General features: G+C 35.9%; 1 protein-coding gene across 2 annotated transcripts in view; it reads right to left on the reverse strand.

The window, feature by feature from the left end:
* Nucleotides 1-24938, reverse strand: part of LOC126867694 (uncharacterized) — a 226174-nt gene that overhangs the window by 4061 nt on the left and 197175 nt on the right. For both annotated transcript variants that reach the window (XM_050622501.1, XM_050622500.1), the window contains 5 exons: nt 12908-13101; nt 11091-11270; nt 9455-9780; nt 7778-7938; nt 6115-6675 (listed from right to left, as the gene is read on the reverse strand). In XM_050622501.1, the coding sequence (XP_050478458.1) occupies nt 6115-6675; nt 7778-7938; nt 9455-9780; nt 11091-11270; nt 12908-13101 (1422 nt within the window). The remainder of the gene's footprint in view (nt 1-6114; nt 6676-7777; nt 7939-9454; nt 9781-11090; nt 11271-12907; nt 13102-24938) is intronic.

The following is a 24938-nucleotide window of genomic DNA, read 5'->3' on the forward strand; positions in this document are numbered from 1 at the left end:
CGCTGGAATACCCTCACGCCTTTGTCCTTGATCCTTCGATCGTAACGTGGTCTCCGCGTTGGGTGACTTGTCGATGTAAACGATAACGACTGATGCGCTGATAATGAAGTCTTCGGGGAGCTGATACGATGATCCATGACGTTATCTATGCTGGCTCCAATGTCCATTGAACAGTGTCCTCTTGATGTCTGCTACGCCTCGGTGGTGGTCCATTCGTTTGATGTTGCATAGAGCAACAACAAGGACAATGGAACAAGGAAAAATCGAGTGTGTTTCATTTGGAGGGCTACTTGACCGATACCGATAGATCCTGTGTGAAGCGTGGGATTAACCGTATGCTTTATCTTGCATGGGAAGAAGCGCTAACTGTTTCAAGTTTCTCTTGTAGACGTCGTTGATGACGCGAACCATGACGGCGTGGGTGATACCGTTTGCTCCACGCTTCCTAATTGCCAGCACAGTGACGCAAGATCGTCTTTTTTTAGCACGACAATACTATTCTCACTCCAGTACAGTGTTTCTTTATGGTTCACTTCTGTCGAACGTCCAGATGATGTACGTGCTTCTTGTATATTATATGTCTCGGGTAGAATTGCTTTACCTTCTGGATGTGTTGTCAATGCGATTTGCGATGATTGGCAGGTAAAGCGCGGGAATCGATCTGCGCTAATCTCGTAAGCGAATTACCGATCGAAAGGTGACCCAGGGTTAATGCGACAGGATCGTTGGAATCGGAGGAGAGAGGAGATAATGGATGAGAGTTTAATATCGACTCGATTTCGATCGCGAACGTGCTGAATTTTTCTTACCGTGAACGAATATCCACAACGCGCTTCCAGTGGTGTTCGACGAACAACTTGACGACGATTTTCTATGTGCTACCGAAGTGAGGCGATGAAGGTTGCCACGAAGCGGCACGAGATTTCATCGACGATGAAGAATCTCCGAATCTTATCGCCCTTGCGGAATCTCCGATGAAGTTTCGTTTAAGTCGAAGAAAAGGCGTTACGACATATCCCACGACGATTCTTTTGAGCGCGGTGATACGAACGAACGAGGAATTGGCGACATATCTTCTCTCTTTCGTCAACGCTCATACGATGAATTGAAGGAGCAAAGCGAAGGCAACACAAAGTATTCTCGTAGCGCCGGACCGGTCATTAATACGTTACTTAACGACGGACAGCTATTCGATTTTGCCGAGCCATCGAAAACTACTCGAATCTTCGTTATCGAGCTCGAAGGTTTGCAAAGCATGTGACGCGGTAGATAGAAAGCTCGCGCGTCGATCGCTGCTACTGTGTGTTGCTGAAAAGATGACTAGCGTAGGGAATGCGGGACTGATTGGTTGTTTCGTACAGATTCGACACAATCGTAAAAATAAGCACGTGTATTGGTCGAAAGTGACACATGTACAAACAAAGCAGTACAGACCAGGTCTGACGATAAACAATACAGAACAGTGTTCCCCTTGCCCCTACGCCATGTTCTAGCAACGCACAGTACATAGCTGCGTTCAATTTCGGATCGTCATTGAGATTTCGTTCGAGCAAGAGGAATAATCGATGCGGAGCACGTGTTCGCGATTCTGCCAGCTGGTTCCTCTTCTCGTTGAACGATAATGCGACGATGTAACGTTCGGAATTGTCACGTAAACGCGCATCATGGAAGTCTGCCGTGGCAACGACGACATCCGCGTGTATTTTTCGCTTCTTAGCGCGAACGTAGGAATCCACCACGTTTGTCCTCTTGCGTCGTTGCTCGTTGACGCGCGATTCTTCGAGATATTTGCCCCTACACCTGAATGTGCGTGATCGCGGCGCGAACTGCTTTCGAATCGAACTCGCGGCTTTCGAATCGAATTGCTGTTTGCGACAGTATGACGCGTTCCTGAATACCTCGTTCAACTTTATCGCAATAAGCCATCACTCGCTTCCAGATTTTTCGCGTTTTCTGGTTCGTCTTGTTGTTCATCGTGATGTTGGCAGCAGGTCGTTCCTTGTGTGTTATCCCTGGGCGTTTCAATAAACGCAACGATCGGACGTGATCGCGGATCGACTTCGATGAGCTGTCGTTAATAACGCGACGTGGCGAAGAACAAGCGCGTGTTGTTATTGTATTTCTTAAGCAACCGCTCTCAGGTTGCTTTAAAATCGTCCTTGTTGATGCCACAGGACTCGACTGTCGATTTCGCCTTACCAGATAGAGACAGACGAAGATAGTTCAACTTCTGAATGTTGTTCGAGTCTCGGTGCGAGTGGATCGTGTTCAAGAACGCGTTACCCAACGTAATCTGGTTGATTTTCGGTCGATTTCCGACAGACACGTCGACGAATGTTTGCATACGCGCCGCTTGCTTTTAAGTTCGTGAACGCGTTGGTCGACGACGACAGTGTTATACAAGCACAGAGACGCTTCCGAACCGAAAAATACGCGCGTTAATTACGAACGAAACGAAGAAGGATGGTCGCCTTGTTCCTCCTTATGCTTTCTTCGATTGTGTCCGGTTGTTTGTGATGTGCCAGACATTCTGCCTCTTCTTAGACGAGGATTCGACTCGAAGAATCGAAAAAGATTTAAGTGCGCGTGTTCCATGTCGATTACACTGTGCTGTACTTGTTGCACGCCCAATTAATCTTGGATTCGCGAGAGAGAGTGGCAGTCGAATGAACGATGAACTGTCAACGACACCAAGGGCTGTTCTTCTCCGAACGATAAGAGGATTTCGAATCGTCTCCGATCGCTGAGACAAGAATCACGAAGGATCGTTACGAATGGTCACAACGATACTTGACTCTACGATTACTAAGAATCGAACTCGATTCGAAAATAGGAAGCTCGGCCAAGACTGTCGACCGATCGTTCGACTGATTAAACGATACGACTGTGTTTGGCTCGACCGGACGTCCAGCAAGGCCGAAAACGGAAGCTTGGAAAATATGCATCCTGACTGGTTTTCCTCAAATGCGAGAAAATGGACGAGAATACGGACGCGAGTGGCACTCACTGCATTTCCGTGCGTGATTAGGTAGGGGTTGCGAAAATTCTTTCAGATAAGCTTCGACCGGTCGGCACGTTACAATTAGCTAAATTACCCTTCGGAAACAACCGCGTTTGCGACACACTCGGTTACTGGGAACACAATGCACATGGGAAATTAAAAGTGCGGTTACAATTATCGAGAAGAATCGTTCAAAATGCTCACGTAAAATAGCTTCTTGATTAAACCGAGCGTCGTACAATTATTCACGAAAATCTGCACATGTTTGTTTCTTGCAGAGGAAACACCTTGTTAATAGTAAAAAGTAAGAAGAAATATGTAGAGACTTTTTCACGAAAATTGCGTTTATATATGTGTATATATATAAATCACTTAATTAATGAATTATTAGTTAAATTTCAATGTGAATGAAATGTAATATAATTACTATTGACACAGTAGACTGACCTATATTCCTTCGTTGAAAATTAAATTATTCGTGTGTGTGATCTTTCATGTCGCACTTTCACGTCGCAAATTTTTCGCACAATAATCAACCTATATATCGATTATTTGTATATATAAATAAAAAGAAAAATGCCAGACAATGGGATAACGAATGATTTAACTGGTCACGATCTGGAATAAAGGTATTGAACAATTATTGAGTGAACTGATCGCGTGCAAGTGACTGAACTGATTGTGAATGTTGTATACGAAATCAAGGTAACACGATATAGTTGTAAGAAGATATTGCACGTTCGTACTATACTGGAAGATAAGATAATAAACTCGTTGCCGCAATTCCTTGTAATCCGCTTAAAAGTTGATACTTCTCGTTTAAGTTGTGATTTGTATTTTTTAATTGGACGTTCTGTTGAAATAGTCCGTTCGATGATTTTCATATTAAATTTATTCTCATTGTTAATTATTTGATATCGAGTAATTACAGTGAAATAAATTACACCGAAATGAATAATTAGATACATATATCGAAATAAAATTAACGACCGATGAGCATTAAGATATCTATATGGGAATTTAAATTACTCAGGCGGAGAACTCGATAATTATTTACAAAGTGGACGATCTCATCGATTTCAATGACCTTGAAATATATTGATAAAATCAACATTCTGAATAATTTCTCTCTGTTCGTGCTACTCGGCTTTGGATATTTTTTTTCCGAGATAGTCGTAAAAAGCTTCGGTTTAATGTACGTTACGATTACGCTTCATTGTGGCACAGAAGAAGTCATCTCGTGGTATTCGTACTTTCATACGAGCCAACCTAGTTCATCTTCGATAATCATTTTCAACCCACGTAAGAAAGAACAATCAATGGTTTCGATTTGGATTAGATAATCATTCGGTCGATCGCGCGGTCGAGAGACGCCCGATAACGCTACTGTGTAATAAGCTCAGATATAAAATAATAAGACAGATTCAATTCACATCAAGCTCTGTATTATCTGTATTATCGTCATTTGAAATTAGGAACATCGTAGCCGTGATATCGGAAGAAGCGACTATTTGATTTTTAGAACCGTGATATCGTCGTCGAAACAGAATCTTTCGCTTATGTATGTCTCGGGAACTATAAAGCGACCGTAACGTGTCTAGAGAAAAGTTGCTCAGAACATTGACCTTGACAACATGTTTCAGCATCATTGAAATTGGTAAGTTCGTTCGCTTTACAAGTAATCACGGAGAATTTTCTTAATCTGTGTTCAAAGGTTAATTTGTTACTGTAAGCGTTCATCGTGAAAAAAATCTTTTCTTTGATAATATCGAAGTGTGTTTCAAGAATTGTTTCAATGCTTTATTTCCAGCTTCTTATCTCGAAGAAAGAAAGAAACTGGAAGCGGTAAACAAGATATATCTAATGAAAGAATTTATCTTTTATCAATTTAGTTTCATCAATTTAATTTGAGCTTCAACTATTTTTAAATGAAATCGATCCAGCATCCTTTGAATCAATATGAAGGACTGAGTATTGCAATCGAATCAATTGTTCTCCTAATCCTTTTAACAGGAACATTCAATAAATCCCCTTTAATCAACAAAGCCACACCGATTCTATCCTCCCATTGTATCAATGAACAAACGAACTTAACTAGTAGAAAATACTATCAAAGCTAGTCTTTGCATGAACAAAAGTGGAGTTTCAAGCGCATATTCAAATAGATAAATAGAAAGGAGGCTAATTCGTTGATCCTCGTTATTTTATGGTGTATAGTATTCTTGACTAATTATAAGACTCTTTTTTTACTCTTTTTTTTTTTAATCTGCTAAATATTATTGAATATTTCATATTATGCGTAATCTGCACATTTTTGCGCTTATAAATTTTTCATAAATATCGTATTTACGCTTTACTAAGGATAATGCTACAAACATTATTTTTAAAAATTTGCCTTGAAATTTACATCACTTTGCTTGATCAAACTACGCTATTAAAATCGAGATGACTGGAACTGCTGTGTGAATTTACTATTTAATAATATCTGTCAATGGTAATTTTCCCATATTTTTTCTCCATATCGAAATATATTGATAGACTCACTTTCTTAATTTCATTAGTTTTCGTTATTGACTGGATGTCACATTTACAAATTGTGTCATAAAGGGTCCACCTTCTTTTACACACATATAAAGAATTTCATTGATTCTTATGAAAATATCGGTCGAATTACGTGAAATATAGACTCACCTATCACGCAGTTATAAAGAATTTCATTAACATTAGAACTAACGACCTTTATTTTACCTAAATACGATATACGTACATAAATAACTAGAATTAAGGCGATATGACGAAAATAAATAAGCACATATATGTAATTAGTTTTTGTTTTAATAAAACTGAACATCAACATTTTTCCTACACATTTTTAGTAATCGGAAAAATAACAAATCTGTTGCCATTCTGTTATGTTCACTGCTTCGGTAGTTCTAGTGTTAATTTCCTAATTCCTAATAAGAAGTTAAACATTTTTTCCAAGCGCGAACCTATCGCAAACCTACCAAGAAGGTAAATCTACCGAGCAATCAAAAGCAAATTCTTAACATTCGCACACCAATTCCAGTCACCTCGTTTAGAAAAATTCCCGTCTCATGAGAAAATTTAGGAACCTGGTATATCCTGATCACTGGAGTGTGTAGCCTTGTTTTTCGCCACGGTGTCAATGCCGGCGCCGCAGGCAGGATTGGCGCTCTGATAAGCCGGGTTTTTGTAGCTGAATGCTGCTGCGTTCGAACTGCTCGTCGAGGAGAGCAACGGTGGCATCGAAGCTGGCTCCGAGGGCAAATCGCTGTCGTGTTCGTTGCTGGACAATACGTTCGGTTCGAGATGCTCGTAATCGGTCTCGGTTGCCTTGTTTCCAAGTTCATCCTCCACGATGATCGCTTCCACGCCGCCAGGATAATCGAGATCCGAGTCCAAGTTGCAAAACTGAAAATGTGGCTTCCCTTGAGGCGCGGACAGATCGAGGAAACTCGGACGCGCCGGTGTCTTGGAGGAATCGCTGGAATCGCAAACGTCGTACAACGGTGGCGGATCGATTATGTCAGTTCCAGGTGTGTTTGGCTGGGAATTCGTTATCTGCGTCCTGATCGAGCACTGGTCGGAATCGGATGTCTCTGCCTGGCTGGCCGTCGATGTCGTGTACACGCTCGGATGCTTCTCCAGAGTTTCTGCAAGGATGGATATCATCTCCCTTAGACCATGCTTTTTCAGTTATTGGATGGAGCTGCCCGATGGATCGAGCTTTTTCCCTTTTTTTTTTATGTTGATGAGCACTTTCGCTATGCGCGTTCTTTCCTATTCCGCACATAGGGCGTATTGACTTTCTTCTTTTTATTCGATACGGTACGAACTTTGATATGATTTTTAGCGAAGAAAGGTTTGGCGAATGATCGAGATGTTTCAGATGGATTCCAGTTTCAATCAGAGAAATATCGATTGCATCTATATAACGGTTACTTTAATCCCCCGATGTTAAATGACGTTTCTGGTACACCGTGTCAAAATCTTCAATAACGCGTTAGAAGCATTCGATGCTGAAGAATTAATTATTTCATATTAGAAAAATATTTGTATTTTACAACGACATAAATTGTTTCTTTTTCGATCATTTCGAATATAGAAAATGTAACAGTTATTTACAAATAACAAAGTTACTTATTTTACACGTTTACACGTATACATTTATTTTTCTCCTAATTTAATCGTACTTCAAGAAATGAAATCCATCTGTGTTATCATCTTTGAGTACCTAATATACATATATAAATAAAAAAAATTGCCCTGAAATTTTATTTTCTTCTTTTTTCATACGAATTCAAATCTTAAATAGCTCCATAATTGGAATTCTGTAATTTTTTCCTCTGTCTATGATTTGTCGTTCATTTAGAACATAGAAATTCATGTTCGGATCAGTGTATTCAATTGTCGTCAGTTTATTTAACTCTTCAGGACTATCATGGCTGAAATTTTACACTATGCAAATTTTGTTCTAACATTATGATCATAGTAATACCATCTCAATGTTATTTATGACGTCTGAAAAAAATAACTTCCCTGTATTTCATTTAACATTGAACATAATGATAATAAAAGTTACATTTATTTGACCTTATTGATTTTCAAAATACAGAAATGTATCAAGACGAAATCTCACGATCAATTGAGCGATTTTCTTTAACGATAGTTTTTAAAACGTTAATCGGACATTAATTTCGTTCCAATAGATACGGTTCAATCAAATAAATGCATTTATGCGAGAAAACGATATACCTTGATCATTATCGGCAGTAGGCGTACGCGTGGCAAGACGACGAAGTCTTCTTGGAGAGTTGCAAGATGCTCCAGATGATTGCTTGCAGCTCGACCCACTTGATGTACCTGGTGATAACTTCCGAACTGCTAGATCACACAGCATGTCTACGGCTTCCTGTCTGCAAGTTACAAAATATAATCAGACCACAAAGTAACGTTAACGTGTAGAGAAAGTTTGAAACGCTATCACAGTAATATGGTTAGACAATCATTTATTTTTAAGGAAATAATCTTCGTAACAGTTTCTTTCTCACATATACGTATAATATTACAAAAAATATGATAGGGAAGTACGGACATTTATGTCTGCTGATACCGAGTTCTGAGAAATATTTGATGAGATTGGGAAGAAAACGATTCGTTGTGAACTTTTGAAAAGCAACACAATTCTAAAATTTGATGCGTATAATCTTTAGCTGAACGCAATCTCAAATACAGCTATTTTTTATTCTGATTTTTAACAGATCGTTTTAGGAATTGAGTTTAATGGAAACCTGGAGAAATTATTCAGTGGAATTACGAGATATATGACGAACAGTCATTGAAAGGAACGTCGTATATCGTACATCATTCAATAAAATACTAATCTTATGAAAATACGTTGCCTTTCAGTTTCTCTTACATTTCGCGTTTTAAACTTCCATCTTCTGAAGTAAGTAATATAATAATTTTTATACTCATATGTTGGGAATATCAATGTCGTGAAATATATATTTACGTGCCTTTTAAATACTTTAATCAATTGAATTAATAAGATTAAGAGATAAAAGTAAGTAAAAAAGTTCTACTAATTCACTGATCGATTTCTATTAATTTCTATTTCGTTTAATATGTAAAATATACTGTTTTATGTCGTACTTGCCAACACAGATACGTTACTGGTTATGATAATATGAGAATGTTGCCAAATTATGAACAGCTTTTGGATTTAGCTCGTTAACTTTTAAATATAGACCACTCGCATCTGAGAGTAGTGTGTGAATTTTCACTTTACTTACTACAATCTAGTGGAGAGATTTTGGAACTGCAGTATTTGAGTACTTTCAATTATAAAAAACTTTAATGAAAGAAATGAAAGTATTCGACAAACTAGATATATATTAAAATAATTTACAAACTATATGGCAGATACCATACACATACGCATTTATAATTGTATTTGTGATAATGTAGTGATTTAAGTAATAATCGCAGAAGACTGAAAGAATTTTTGCCGAACACACCGATGACGGATACAAAAATAGAAAAATAGAAAAAAAAAATATTTAATATCTTGGGAAGCAAGGAATATGTCTTTACAAATAGATTTATGAGGAAAGAATAGCCTGATGAATAATCTCAAATTTCCAAGGCAAATTTCCAAAAAAGTTTTTAGAATTCTCACTTTTCTCTACAATTTAATTAACGTACTTGCCCAACATAGCAACTGAGCCATTCATATATCACGCAGTAAAACAAAAGAGACATTAAATCATCGCGTTAAATCAACGGTAATAATTGGCGCGATTTAAAACTTTCAATTAGAAGGCGAGAGAAAGAACGAGGGTATCGAGGGACGAATTAGCGGGAATTTATTTTTCCATTGAATCTAGAAAGAAGAATGGAGGTGTGCCTAATTACGGCAGAGAAGTTTACCTCAAACTGGTTCGCGGTGGACGGAGTGGATGATCAGGTTCGGTCGGAGAAAGCGCGGAGACAGGAGTTTGCGCGAGATCTCTGTACAATCGAAGTCTCACGGTCGGGCCACATTGTCGCAGCAATTGGACGGCCTCTTCGTGGCTCATGGGAGACAACGGTGCACCGTCCACGGCGACTATTTTGTCTCCGGGTCGAATTCTGCCGTCGCTTAACGCCGGCTCCCGCACTAATGCCCTCACGTAATGACCCAGAGCGCTGCTGTCTGCCTTCCTCAGAGTGAAACCCAGACTTCCACCGACCTTTGTCATTTCTATGTCGAATTCCTGCCAGAGAGATTGCGAAAGAGAGTTTAGGCCACTTAATCTCCATGACGCATTATACAGGGTTACCGCTTCCTTTCGCGTAAATGAAAGTCGTGAGTATGGAAATTTGGGAACGTGGGTATCGTTGGTATGAAAGCTAGAGGATGTTTGAACGTTTTCAGAGGATCGTTATTTGTCGTAGATTGCATGGAACTGAGAGGTTCATAGAATTTATGGGTTTAACATTTCCTTTTACCTCGCCAGGGCCTCGCGAGATGCGTTAAATCTTTTGAGAGTACGTTTATATGACTAGAAAAATTTGATACCGTGACGATGAAATGCGTAGAATTTGATAAAAAGAAAGCTTCGTTTGAAAATAAGGATATTGATATGTAACGTGTATGGACGTGTAAAATTCAGTAAAATAGAAATTGCAGAATTTCTAAATCAAATAAATGTTGTAATATATAAAGTCATTTGCAAATTAATGGTATCTGTACATATCGGACATACGTATATGTATATAATCAATTTTTAATTTTCTCTAGGTCTATATAAACATTTTTAATAAATAGGCAAACTAACTTTTAGTTATTTGAAATAAACTTGGATGTAATAAAAGTGTTTTAAAGTTTCTCTTTTTATCAAATTCAGAGAGCAATGAAAAAGCTATGAATAAATTGCTTTACAGTCTGATTTTTATACGCTTCGTATCCGTTAATATGTTCAACGTACAAACACGATGGGTTTGTTATAGATGCATTTGAAACCGTGTATACTAGGGGAAATACCGAAATCTAAATTGTAAACGAACTTCGATCAAATTTCGTATTCCTCTTGGGATTTCCTACATGTAACAGTAACAGACAGCATATTCATTGAACATATTGTCCGATAGAGCCAACGGATTAAAAATGTATTTTCAATTTACCAGTTATAGCCGATATTGTGCGAGCAATGGTCATAAAGGAGCATGTACATAGTTTAGAATTAACCTATTGTTTCTAATTTCAACGAATCGAAACTACCATAATAAGATAACTTCGAGCAACTTGAAAATATTACTTTGGTAGTAACAAACAAAAAAAAAAAAAAAAAAATAAAAGAAAGAAATTATTTTGCTAGTTGAAGTGAATTTAAAAATGATCATCATCATCCTCGTTAATGCCAATAATGGTAGTATCTCGACATTGATATCGTATTTCACTTTCGATCTTCCGATTAGCGGTCAAAGGGGTGGAAAATCGAGGAATTCAGTGATTCAGTGATGCAGGAAATTCGGCTATCTAGCGGATCGCAACAAGGAAGGATTCTTGATAAGAGTTACTTACGCCGCAGGGTTCGATTTGAAGAGGTGGCAGGGGGTTGAGTATTCGCAATGGTGGTGGTGGCTCGCGCCTTGCCGGGGGTGGCGGCGGTGCACCCGGTGGTGTGACACTCGTATCACCCGGAAGTCGACACACCACCAACTCGACGGTATTGGGTGTCGTTCGTAGAACTTCGAGGGCCTCCTGCAACAAGTTGCATCGAGAGGAGATTAAAAATTTTATCGAAACTGATATGTGCCAGTCTGTAACACGAACGATTCAAAGAATAGCATTTGTGTGTTTAATTATTTAGTATCAGTTCAAGTATCAGTAAACTGAGTTTTATGAGAATTCTTTTCATTATAACAATTATAATTTCATGCCTCGTAACTGTTTTAGAACAAATGTTTGTATATAAAATACTTGTTCGTAAAATGTTCTTGAAACCGTATCCCGAACATTTAGTTTCCTTTATGCAGTTTCGAACGATTTCTAAAAAAAATTTCTAAATTAGACAATTTCTAAAGAAAAACAGGAAAAGCAAGAAAACCGTATGAAACCATATGCCGAACATTTAACATTTAGTTTCCTTTTTGCAATTTCAAACGAAGAAATTTCTAAAAAAAAAAAAAAAAAAAAGGAACAAGAAAAGCGTATGAAAGTAAACAAAAAGTGAAAAGTTCAAAATCTTTCTAAAAATTGTACAAGCTCATAAACATCGAGTTATAATACGACACAGTTTCTATATCGTATTCTTCATCGCGCAAGGTTCAAATCGTTTACACTTTACGCTATTCAATTTGCAACGTAGTTACTGAACTTATACGTAAAATTCGCAGATTAACGATTAATGCGTTATCTCATAAGAGAAGGTAGAAGGAGCAGCGTACAATATAAACTAATATTACACCTTGATTCTCGAGGGACAAACGGGCAACTGCACGCAAGATAGCGTCGATCTTTGCTCCGAGTTCCGGATGTAGCTACATTATGCTAATCAAATGCAAATCTCTAAGAGCTACGAGAAGACAAGCCCGTAGCTTCCATCTAAAGCTGTAGTAATCGCTATTTTGTCGCAGCCAGCTCATCGAGTTAAGCGTGATGGACCAAGACTAAGGAAAAAGGTTTGCGGTCACGGACGAAAGTTATTCCCGCGTATAAACGAACCAGAATCCTGTAACATTGAATCGTTTAGGTTCGAATAATTTGATATTATTTATTTAAAAAAACTGTTTGCAAGAAGTAATATTACTTAGAAGAACTATTAAGCGATATTTCACAAGAAATTTTAAACGTCATGTCTCTTTTCTTATTTTCCTTTATTTTACTATTTTCGTAATTTTTAATTTTCCAATTATATTTTATAAGATTATGCGTTATTTTCAATCGTGCAGAATATTCCTATACTATTTGTTTTCTAACACAACAGCAGATATTTCTGATCACCGACTAGTTGTAAGTGTACGAGAATTTATATTCTATCTGCTTGTTATTAATGTTCAAGAAAATTTTTACAATTTTTGGGTGATTTTCAAATATTTGTATTATATCGATTATTATATACATTTAACTATTGCGTTATGTATTTTACCCTGCTTCTTCGAATACGCTGGTCGTATTGAATCTTTTACATTTCACATTGAATTTTATATTATTATTAAAAAAAAAAAAAAAAATTACGAACTCATTGGTATTTATTAAAATCGTTGTTATTACTAAATACTGTTAATATTTTATTAGCTATTCGATATCATCGTTATTACTAAAATTACATTATTAAAAATATCGAATATTATTGAAAATACCATAAGTTTATAGAATAATAAATATTTTACGCTTACATAGTTAGTGAGGCCGGTTAAAGGAATTCCATTGGCAGCCAGAAGTATATCGCCAGGTTGAAGTTTGTTGGATAAGGCTGCCGGTTGTTGAGGAAATAGTCTTTTTACCCTAACAGGGCCGGCAGTCCCACCACCGGAAACGCTCAAGCCAAGTCCTCTGCTGCTTTTCTGCAACGTCACTCGGAACGTACTCTCTGAAAATCATACAAAATGCCCTCAATTTTAAAGCAACTACTTTAAAAGCGAAGTTTTCTCCCTTTTAAGCTTCTGAAGAGAAAGTCCACTTCGTACTACCTGGGAGATAACGAAGTTATAATTGCTGTTTCTCTAACTACCGATTTCAAGGAATTTATAATATAAGAGTTAGCGCATTACAAACGAATATGCTTTTCTCTAATTAGTGAATCATTGATTTCTTTCAAAGAGAATCGTGTACTTCATCGGAGAACAAATTAAAAACGAAGTATTTTATGGTTTGTTCACCGCGTCTAATTAGATGTTTTACGAAACAAAAGTCTCAGAAACGTCGTTTCGAATATACGATATAAATTTTGATAAATGCGATGATTCATTTTGTGTGATAAATATGCACGTTACGTATCCTATAAGGTAAAATTATTTCTACAACTGCGATTCCACTTGATTCTAAATTTTCTAATTGAAATCGAAAGGCAAATTTTCAAATTCGACTATTAAAAATTCTTGCTTCAGATTATCGCAATTTCGTTTCACGAGCTAATGTTCGATATGTAACAAAATATTCATGAAGTATAATTATGAAATAATATTTTAATAATCTAAGTTCTCTCGTATAATGTTTCCACTCAAGAATTTTTTTTAACATACTAATCTAATAAAAAATGCTTGATATCGATTAGTACCTTCATTACTAGTCATTCTACGACGTAGGCTGGGCGTGTGTTTTTCTTTAAAATCAATTTCACCTCTGACAAATACACCAGAAGCTTCGATCGAGCGGTTTGTTTCGCACTATTTCGACCAGTTTATTTCCATCGAATGGGTACAAAGAGAGCGCAAAAAAAGCGAATGGATCGTTCGTTTACACTGCAAAGACAGAGCACGCCATCCGTAAATATTTATACCACGAAGAAAGAAGGAGCACACGGTTCTTTTTTACCAGAACGCGCACCATTCCCGAAATTGTAGTCGGCTTGTAATTTACGATGCCTCGCTACTCTGACGCATGACCTAATATTTGGAATTGGGCTAGGACCCGAACAATTACTTTCTACCCCTCTGTTATATGTAGTGTCACTGCATCAGCTGCATATTTCAGTTGTTACAGTAACTTTCACGGGGTGTAACGTCATCCTGTTGGTCATAATTTCAAGCGATTCAGCGGTTTACGAGAAAAGCGTGTTTACGAGATGCGTGTAAATGCGCAAACAGAAACCTTGACAATTCGAAACATCGCTTGAATTTTTTGACAATTTACAGAGACACGCTGATTTTCTACGATGTATTTATTGTTGCTATTTTAGTTCTCATAATTGTAAATATCATACTTGGATATGCGGATGAAGCAGAATTTCAGATTTAGAATGAAAAGCGCTAATGCGATGTTGTAACAAATGCAAAGTTTATAATCTTTGGAGGAGGATCGACGATTTAAAAAATTTAAGGAATTTTGGGATTTAGCGAAAAAGAAAATGTTTAAACGTGTAAACACTTGCAAATATTTCCGTGAATGTTGTTTTTGAACTTGTATGTGTACGCGTGTGACGTCTGGAGAATATCGAGAAAGTTTTAAAAAACGCTGTTTATCTTCCAAATGCCGTGATTTTTCGTGTTTCAATATTTTTAATTTAACGTTTATGGAAAACTTCACTTTCACAGCTACTAATATACAATGCACAATTATTTATCGAGCAACTTCGATAACCATTCGATAACCAACATTTGGATATACTTTTAAACAATTATAGTTAAAATTACACGACGAAAACAGAAGTACGTATAATTGTACGATAATATTCTAATTTCAATTAAAATCAACGTCAATTTTGCCAAAAGATATCTACATATATTTCCAGCACATAATCATAAAAAAAGGGACATCGAAATCTATCATTTTGACGTTCTTGATAACTCCAGCATTTTCATGTTTTAATATTTTTATTATAAATCTTCCGAACATATTGCAGCTACAATTTATTTGAAATTTCTTCTTCTTGCACGTAGATGACAGGCGATGACAGAACAAAATTCAATAGACCGTATTGGCCAGTTAAATTTTTGTATTTTGGGAAAACATTTCACGTCCATCAGCTTAATGTTTCTCCCAAACAATTAGGCCCCATTCATTTCTATAATTACATTCTCATAAACGTCCATTAATCTTTCTAAAAGGCGAACTAAAACCAAACCTCGTTGAAATTGACCACAGTTTCTCTGTGATCTCTGTACCAACTTTTTTTTGCCTCCTCGCCCGCCTTCTCTTTTTGTCATGCGGTCGTGGACTTAGTATGGACGAGCACTAGTTCGAAATGACTCGCCTTTTACCGGATATTGACCCGATCCGGGCGACATATCGCGCGTATTGTTCACTTTGTTCGCCATTCAGATCGACTCCTCTCAACGGGTAATTTACGTTTGTCACGTTATTGTCCGGGATCGCGCAGTGTCGATCTGTCCAAAAGTGCTGGCCATTGTTGGGATCGTTTCGAAATCGTGGATATCCTGAACGAGTTGGCTGATCATCCTCTAAACGTTCCGGCAAGTTTAAGAATCGATATCCGAACGATTTACGGCTGCCATGTGTCATTATCAGCGGTTAACTGGACCGGAGTGAGCGAAAATTCGAATACGAGACATTTCGAACATTCGATCGCGTTCCGAGAAGATGGTAAAATTAGAATGTCGAATTTTCTAGCTTGTAGGATTTTAAATATGTAATGTAGAAACTATTAATCTAGAATAATTGTAATTATCGTTAATTATTAAGGTATATAATTATTAGGCGTATAAATGTCGTTTCCTTTCAAATGAAGCTTTAACGGTATATCATTTCTTCCAAATATTATATTTCGTTAAAGTAATCTTCGCATGATTCAGCGTATCTCTTTAACGATTAATTAATTTCGTTAATCCAGATTTACTACTAATTATATTATTAATTATTTAATTAATTTAATATTTAATTAAATTATACATTGAAAGTTCTAAGCCATAAGCCAACTTACAATACAATACAATACGTCGTACATCTCTTGCGGTATATTTAGTCAGTCAATTGTCAAGATTGTGAAAATATGTAAAAACATCAAAAAGTACATAAACATAAATCATATTTGCTGGTAGATCGTGTTCTAGTATTATTTCCTCTTTCACGAAAGATTTTAATTGAACGTTACAATTGCTAAAATTTTCCAAACAAATCAATCCTATCTAAAATCTATAAAACTATAATCTCGATCAAACTTGTTAGCAACCTCTTAACGATAATTTCCTAATAGTAATTGTGTTTGATAATGTTTATGCGACTGTAAACAGTCCATGAAGCAGAAAAAGAATTAAAAATTCGCAAGTTGCAACGATAACTTCGTGAAAGTAAGAAGCGAGCGGAGATTTTGGAATTCGATTGTTTTCGTTCTTTTATGAATAATACATTAAAACAACTGTCACAGACTGCAGTAAGAAATACAATTTCAATAATGGTACATGGTTGTTCGTAAATTTAACAAATTTGCCGGAATATACTCGAGCAGGAAATCCTTGAGCGTGAAGAATCTGCACGTAATATCAAATTGCGTTTTATTCCGCTGAATTATCTCATTTTAATACCGCGGATTTTCGTAGTTTCAGAATTTCGAGCGAAATGTTCGTTTTATCGTTGGTTAGATTGTTTGGAAGTAATAGAGTGGATGGTTTTGTCGGCGTTTGATAAACGCCTCGTAAAATTTAAGCGTGGTACTCCGCACGGTGCAGTGTTATTGCTGCTAATATCGTTGCTGATGCATCTCCACGCTCAAAAATAAACTTACTTACGTGATGACATAGCGTGTGCTATATAATTATTATCACTTACGAAATATGTAAATTATGTGGCATTAGTTTGGCATTAATAAAATTACCGGAAACTTGATCAAATTCTGCTTAGAATAGATCCTTGTGATAGACAGCGAACTTTGTAAATAAAATTCAGATAAAGCGTAGAAATGAGGTGATAATGAGAAAATATTTGTTCTGGAAATTTATTCTTTGGCTGTCTGGAAATTAAACATTTTTATGAATTAATAATTTTATTCGACACAACTAGTAGCATATTTTTTATGAAATATAAATATTTCTACGATAAAACAAATATTTTGTGTAATATATAGTTTCTGTATATTGCAATTAGCTTGTGACAAATTCTAATCTAATTTAGTTTCTGTAAAATTGCAAAGAATATGTCCGTAATAGGAATATTTAAATAATCGTAACACTTTTGCAAATTGATAATTGACGTACGTTTCTATAATATGAATAAAATAGTATAATGTATAATATACTATGTGATAATGAACTCTAGTGTGCTCTATATAATTGTACTATTTCAGGCACCGACTTTTATTATAAAAAGCATATCGATCACTATTTTAGAATTGTTACATTACAAATATTTCTCCGCTATTTGTTATAAATACTTCTGTTTGCTAGCTTTGAGAAAAAAATATAATTTAAAATAACAATTTTTTTTTGGTTACTATTCAACGTTGTGAGGAATATTAATGCTTCACACTTTAGCAAAATTTGTCTCTGAATGAAAAACTTCTAATGTTCGTTCATGTTTAAAAGGACACTGTGTAATATTAATGGAATGAAAACGAATGAAGAGACGCATGAGCCGAGTTCAAGAAGATTAATGTTCTTTTTTCTCATCACTTTTGAATTTATTATTCTTGGTAACCTGACTTAATAATTCTTAATGAATTTTCTGTTGGAGAATTCCCTAAACTTTGTTGGGACAACCGAAATTTTCGAAAGAAATAGTTTGGATACTTTTAATTAGTTTAATCTTTTCGTTTCGTTATAATAGTACGAGTGGACAATAACATGATTTACGTTATTATTAGGCAATCTTTGTGGTGATGAAAATATCGTTCAAAGATAGTCTAATTCGCAAAAATTATCTTTAGTAAACTAATTATAAATTCTGAAAAGCTATGGTTTATTCTGATACTTAAAAATTTACTAGGAACTTTTACTATATCATACGATTATAGTTTTCGTAGATCTAACAATTTTGCAATGAAACTTTCTATTTTATTATAGTAATTTTTAAGCATCTGTATGATAATTACGTAAAGTTTAAAGTTAAGGAAGAATACGCGTTCGAGTTCTATCAGTATTATGTACAATTTTATTTTCATTCTTATTTTAGAATTTTATTCTTCTGAAGAATATATTTTCAATTATTAGTTAATTTACGTATATATGTATATTTCGCGAATAAATTTTATTATTAAAAATGCCATTTTAACACCGCACGAAATTAATACAGAAATTACAAATTAAACAAAATAATTCTTCTTTTCTTCTCTTATTCATTACTAAAATCTCATAATATTTATTACTTTACATTCGTGAAATTAAATCTACATCTTTTGCTTTGTCAATAACTACGTCAATTATTTAATAATTTTTTATTTAAATTCGAGAATGTTATTGTACATATTAATTAAGAATATTTACAAAACGATTTAACGATTTTCCGTATAAAAATGATTTTATGAAAAACGCAAAGGTCCTTTTATAACCATTAATATTAATATATTGCTTTTTAAAAGTTACGATCAATGGCCTGATATTTTCTGCAACTTGTGATCTATAGGAAGCAAGTGACCACAGTAAAGCGCCCAATCTCATCGATCTGAAAATATGCAAATGCCTCCTGTGGAACGTATGTAATCGCCAAATTACTAATTCAAGCAAGCTCTCCAAATTCTGCTAGAGCACATCTACTAATTTAGGCAATCCTATCTGTAGTTAAAGAGAAATCCAAGGCTCAACCGTTAAATAGAAAAGCTCTCAGAAGCGAAATACCAGGGAGTATCTATTGAGAATTTATGATCCATGAATTGGAGAACGGTTAATAGTTATGGTTGGACGTATAATTTAATTTTCATTCGTCCCTTGATGAAGAGAATCCTCTAGTAACCGTTCGTCAATCTCATTGTTCCTGGCTTTCCCTTTGTCCGTCAATCAATCAATTTTAATTAGGTAATTAACGTCGTTGCTTTCTTTCGTCATTTTTCACAAAATAATTAAATTAAATAGTTAAATAGAACACAACGAAATGAAACGATTGAAATAGAAAACTATGAATCACATACGTGTATACAATCGCTCGAAATCTCTCTTGGATATAAAAATAGGATTGACAAATAATGGTTATTTTTGAAATTTTTATAATTAATTTTCAATAACTGACAGATATGCGATGAAATATTGACAGCTGCAGGAGCGAGACAAGTTATGGCAACGAGTTACATCGCTATTGTTTGTTTCTACCGAGGTTCTACTATGCTTTAAAATACCATTTTCGGTGTGAAAATCTGCTTTGCTGAAAGGGAGAAAATTCACTAATATATGCACACAACGAGAATGTTCGTACCGAAGCATTTATTCATCGAGGATGAGAACGTGTTTTATTATGCTGCATGAAAAATCAACTCTCCGAGCATTAATGAATTATTTTAGCAAAAAATCGATGTACGCGTTTGTCGTGAAATCTAATGTTGTTCTTCGTAATATTTATTAATTCATATGTTCCTTATGCATAAATAATACGAGGCCTGTGTCAATATTTCTCTATGGAAATTCAGATTAAAAATGAACGAAATATCATTTTCAGTTAAAACTGGTTTCTTATTTCATGTTTTCTTGATCATAGTGGCACTCGCTCGGGGATTAAACCAGGAATATTTGATCAAATCTTTTAAATTTCGTCTCTCATAGGGCTCTTTGCGTGTCTAATAATCATTTCAGCTGCTCTAGGATCAACCTCACATGATTTTTCCCACGATAACGTGGATAAGATTTACTTTGCTAGAAAATTCCCTCTTTTTCCGATAATCCGCCCTTTGTATATCGATTTGTTCCGCTCACTCATCCTTTGTTATCGATCGTCATAATATTATCTGGAATTTCACGTTTTAACAGAACCAACATTCCATTTTATTCTTCTTTATATTACACTTAATTTTAAAATACTCAATGGAGCAATATATATCATTTTAAACAAGCGTTTCCCTAGTATTCCAAATAATATATTGTCTATATAACACATTATTTCATATATTTCTAATATTACTAAACATCGTATTTAAAAATTCGTTGTGTTTAACTTGACAACTTGTATTACTTAAAATTTTTAGTCTTCTGTCGTGCAATGCCAAATTATTTGCAGCAACAACTTGAGAGATTGAAGACTTTAGATCCTCTAAACGAAGAAATAAAACGGTCTGAGCGATGACAGCTACGCAAATCAATTTACACCGTCTATGTGTTATAACATGACAATTTACAATATTTTAATTCCATCGGAGAATAAAATATTTTCTTCTCAACAAATACTCATTCTCATAAAAAACGGAATCTCATCACGTAAGAAATACAATAAACTGTCTTAAAGAAACAAACATATATTTCAAAATACAACTCATTTAAACTCGACATCGTCGCTAATGACCTTACGGTCGATGCGACGCAAAACCCAGAAGAAGAAGAAGAAGAAGAAGAAGAAGAAGAAGACGACGACGACGATGAAAAAGAAGAGGAACAAGACAATAGAATTTCTCAAACAAACGACTCTCATAAATAAAATTTAAGATGCTAAAGATGTCGTTAATAACCATAGACACTTGATGTGATATTAAATTCACACACGCACACACACACAAAATATCTTTCCTACAATATATTCCATTTCACTTTCTTTAAAAAGAAGCATCTGTTCTACTTTTTCCATATCAATCACATTCAACATTCACCAGTCAGTAAGCAAGAATAACCCCGAACGTAAGCTCCCTGATGAATTCATTTCTCCTCCAGCGACTAATTACTCAAAGTGTAGGCTAACCGCGGCGCGACACAAGGAGAACGATCACTCTCGTATTTCCTGTGATTTCAAGTGTTGGTAATATCCGAGGTAGGTCTGCTTGAACCCTGGCAAAGTGGTCCCGGTTATTAGCTGTTCGCTTTGATATCACGTCGGATCTGACTTCCACCCAGCAGACGTTTCGATTTAGCCGAGATTAGATCTCTTGATCCTATTTGCAGCCCGTAGATACGGCCACTGATGACGCGAGGATCCGATAGGACTATGCGTGAGCGCGTTTTGGTCGGCGATCAACGACAATTAATCAAAATTTGATTAAAATGATTTGCGTTCTACGTAGATCTTGCTGTTTGCTTTTCGTCTCACCAGCGAAACAGATCATGCTACCCGTATGTCTGTTCCTTAGTTTCCACGGTTTGACAGCTACTAGTCACATATAGTCGCAACACTGAGCAGACTAAATGGTGACATAGAATCAACTGGTTTCGTGGGATCATTACACCTGTTGTGACGATCGATTGTAAACGTTGACTGTTTCTGCGGTTGAATAGGTTCGTGATTTTGTTACAGGATACGTTTGAGACTCGTATACCTTGTGTATCAAGTCTGTGTTACGAAAATTATCGCTTTATTTGATTTGGGGGCTGAACGTGTACCTTTCCACCCTCTTCGTAACTTTAGAGATATCGTTTATCGGAATATTAAAGTATCAAGAGATATTAAAGCATCGGGGATATTTGGCTTCCACCACGTCAATTACACATTTTTTTCGTCTTATTAGGTTTGTTCATTTTCAGCTACTTTATCTTGAAATATTTCTTTCTAATCATAAAGTAAATCAAAAAATTGAAACTTGAGTTTTCTGAATTCTATATTATCACACAGGATGCAATTAAACATTTATCTCAATTTTGACAGAAACAGGAACGTACCTCATTTCAGCTTATCAAAATACATTCTCATCCAACTGCATCGAACGGAGCTGTAATAATTGTTACGCGTTTTCTTAACGAGATATCGTCGATAAAAGTGTCTCGTAAAGGTCCTTCAAGCTACAGACGAGGATGGTTTTATTACATTTTCACGAGTTGTCGAACAACTCGCCAGACATTCCTCCGTAATAAGAAGATATTGCATTGCACGAGATTGTCATCTCCACATCGAAAGTTGGCGTGGAGCATTCGGGCAGAATTCGTAACGATAAGGTCGTTGTTGCTTTTGCGGTTTCGGAAACGAAGATGCATGTCTCGTGTCGGCCCTCGTGCACGAATTTATCTCGGTAGCGATTTATTACGTAATCCTCGGCTGCACTTGCTTATCGTGACGAAACTGGAACGGGACGTTTTTCTATTTATCAGCCGGACAACAGATTCAGCCGAATGGACGATCGTAAATATCGAGAGAACGCCAGAAACCACCGAGTTATTTTCAAAGTAATTTCGAATACCAGGGTGGCCCGCGAATGCCCCGCCGATGCCATATAATTTACGACGCACTGACACAGTAGATCGACAAAGTAATCAAAGCTGAATGACCATATTCTGCACTTGGTAGTATTATTCTGCGAGTACAATCATGGGGTTGGTTTATTGCGTTTGATGTTTAACGTGGGCAGGAATTTATGAAACTGTGTGTACGCGCATTTTCCGGTAGATTTTTGTTTTCGATAGACGAGCAAATTTACGATAGGAAAGGTATTTCATATTTTCGGTAAACATCGTGGAATAGTTGTGCCTGGTAAAAAATGTCAAATGATTGAGAACATAAGGGATTAAATTATCAAAGAATACTACGAAATAAATTATAACCGACGTATAAATTACGCCAATAGCTCGAAATAAAGTATATCGCTTGGATGTATTTTTTATCGTCTATACAGAAAACTATAGATAAAGAGTAAAAGAATGACACGAGGAGGTGTCTGAAACGTGACTGAGATGAAAATATCTTAGGTAAATGAAAGGAAAGAGAGTGAAAAATTAATGAAAGCAAGTCAGCGTAATAAGTCCTTCTGTTAAAATCTCTGCCGATTAAACGTAGATGACATAAAAAGCACAGTCGTTTGAACGCAATTATACCATCTTATAAATCACTTGTAAAAAAGTTAACAAAATTCTACTTGAAAAATATGAATGCAGATACGAATATCAGTATGACCAGTTAAATCATCGCACTAATTAAATAGCCCTTTAAAATACGTTCTTTTAATCAATTTTTCATATCGCTTTATTTTTATCCCGTGAAAATCTATGCAAAGTTATATAAAACGCTTCGTTTGTCAAATATCGCGCTCAAAGGAACCTGCAAATTTGAAATTTAAAAACCGTGTATATACATATTTTCTATATAATACAATCGCATCTCTTCATTTATTCGAGGATTCAATCGTAAGCCTGTCAATTCTTTCAACTGTCGTCTCGATCGCAAACTTTTCTCTTCATAAAGATCTCTTTCTCAAAATAAGTAGCCAACGAAACTAGTCGCTCTACGTAATTTCATCTGGTCGATACATTACGTCACACAACAAGAAACTGTTATTAAAGTGGTGAGATGGTTTTTCTGCGAAAGTCGGTTCACTCGTTCGAAAGTCTGAGCTATGAAAGAGGACGCTACAACGGGGGTGGCGAAGTTCGATAACACGGCTCTCCCTGTAACTAGGTTATGAATTGCTCGGTGAGAACCGGTCGTTTATTCGAAACATTGGTTGCCCGCTTTATTCGATGTGCGATATCAATATTTCGATATTTAAATAATTTACATTTTATCAATTTTGTATAATATCAAATCGATAAAAGCTATACAAATATGATATGATATGTCAAGGCGTATCAAACAAAGATACGATAAGGTAGTATGCCATGTCGAGATACGAATCTTTTTTCTTTTTTTATTTGAAGATTGTATAGACCGAGTGTAGCTAGACTAATTTGTATTGGAAATTTATATATTAGAAGATCAATATATAAAGAATATTTGAGACACGTATCTTGAAAAATATGTATTGCATATAAAAGACGATGGAGATAAATTCTGAGATGACAGAAAATTTAGGCGTACTTATAATATAATAAATTAAACAGGTAATCACAACAGTATGGATTCGAATTTATAGTTTTAAATAGTTTAATTCTTATTTTATTATTTAACACGGATGATTACGTTAATGCCAATGCGGAAATATTAATTAACACAATTACGATAATAAAATAAATTTTAATATTCAAATTATCGATTCAAAGTTAATGAAATTAGCAAAACAATTTTTCCTCGCCTTAATTTCTACGATCTTAAATATTCCGCGTGACGATTTTCATTTGCGATAAACGCTTCTTAAGATCAAAGTAATACCGAGCCCGACGAATTCTTTCGCGGGAGAAGATAATCCAGCATCTTATGGAAAAGTGGATCTAGATTAAACGAGCTTCAATTTTCCAGTTTTCTGATTATTCGAATCTTCGCCACTCGCGAATTAAATTAACTGTCGCATTAAGAAGTCCATCTAAAATTACTTCTACCCGGTAGATTTTTCTTAAACACCTGATGGTTCTGTATATCTCGCGAAAACGCGAGCAACGAACAGTAAAAATCGTGCAATGGCTCGTGTTACGAAAGCATAAACGATTTCGTATATCTATCTTGACCGTCTTTATTTCGTTCTACTTTCCACCCCCTCGTGCCTGTTCGGCGCGGTAAAACAGCGGAAAAAATTTCGCTGAAACGAGCTAAAAAGGGTCGTCGACCGACATTTGGTTCACTAAACCATCGATCCGATACCGATAACACATCGCCAACGCCGTAAGTAAGTAGGTATCACGCTCAAGTCGGTGATTAATGATGCACGATTCTTAAGGGATCATTCGACTTGCGATCTAAGGGAATTTACTGCGCGCGGCAAATGACACGGAAGTATGTGTTTCGCCAGGAATGCATAGGGTACTTCATAACGCGTGACACAGACTTTAGATT

Source organism: Bombus huntii, chromosome 7 (genome assembly GCF_024542735.1).
Source record: "Bombus huntii isolate Logan2020A chromosome 7, iyBomHunt1.1, whole genome shotgun sequence".
NCBI lineage: Eukaryota > Metazoa > Arthropoda > Insecta > Hymenoptera > Apidae > Bombus > Bombus huntii.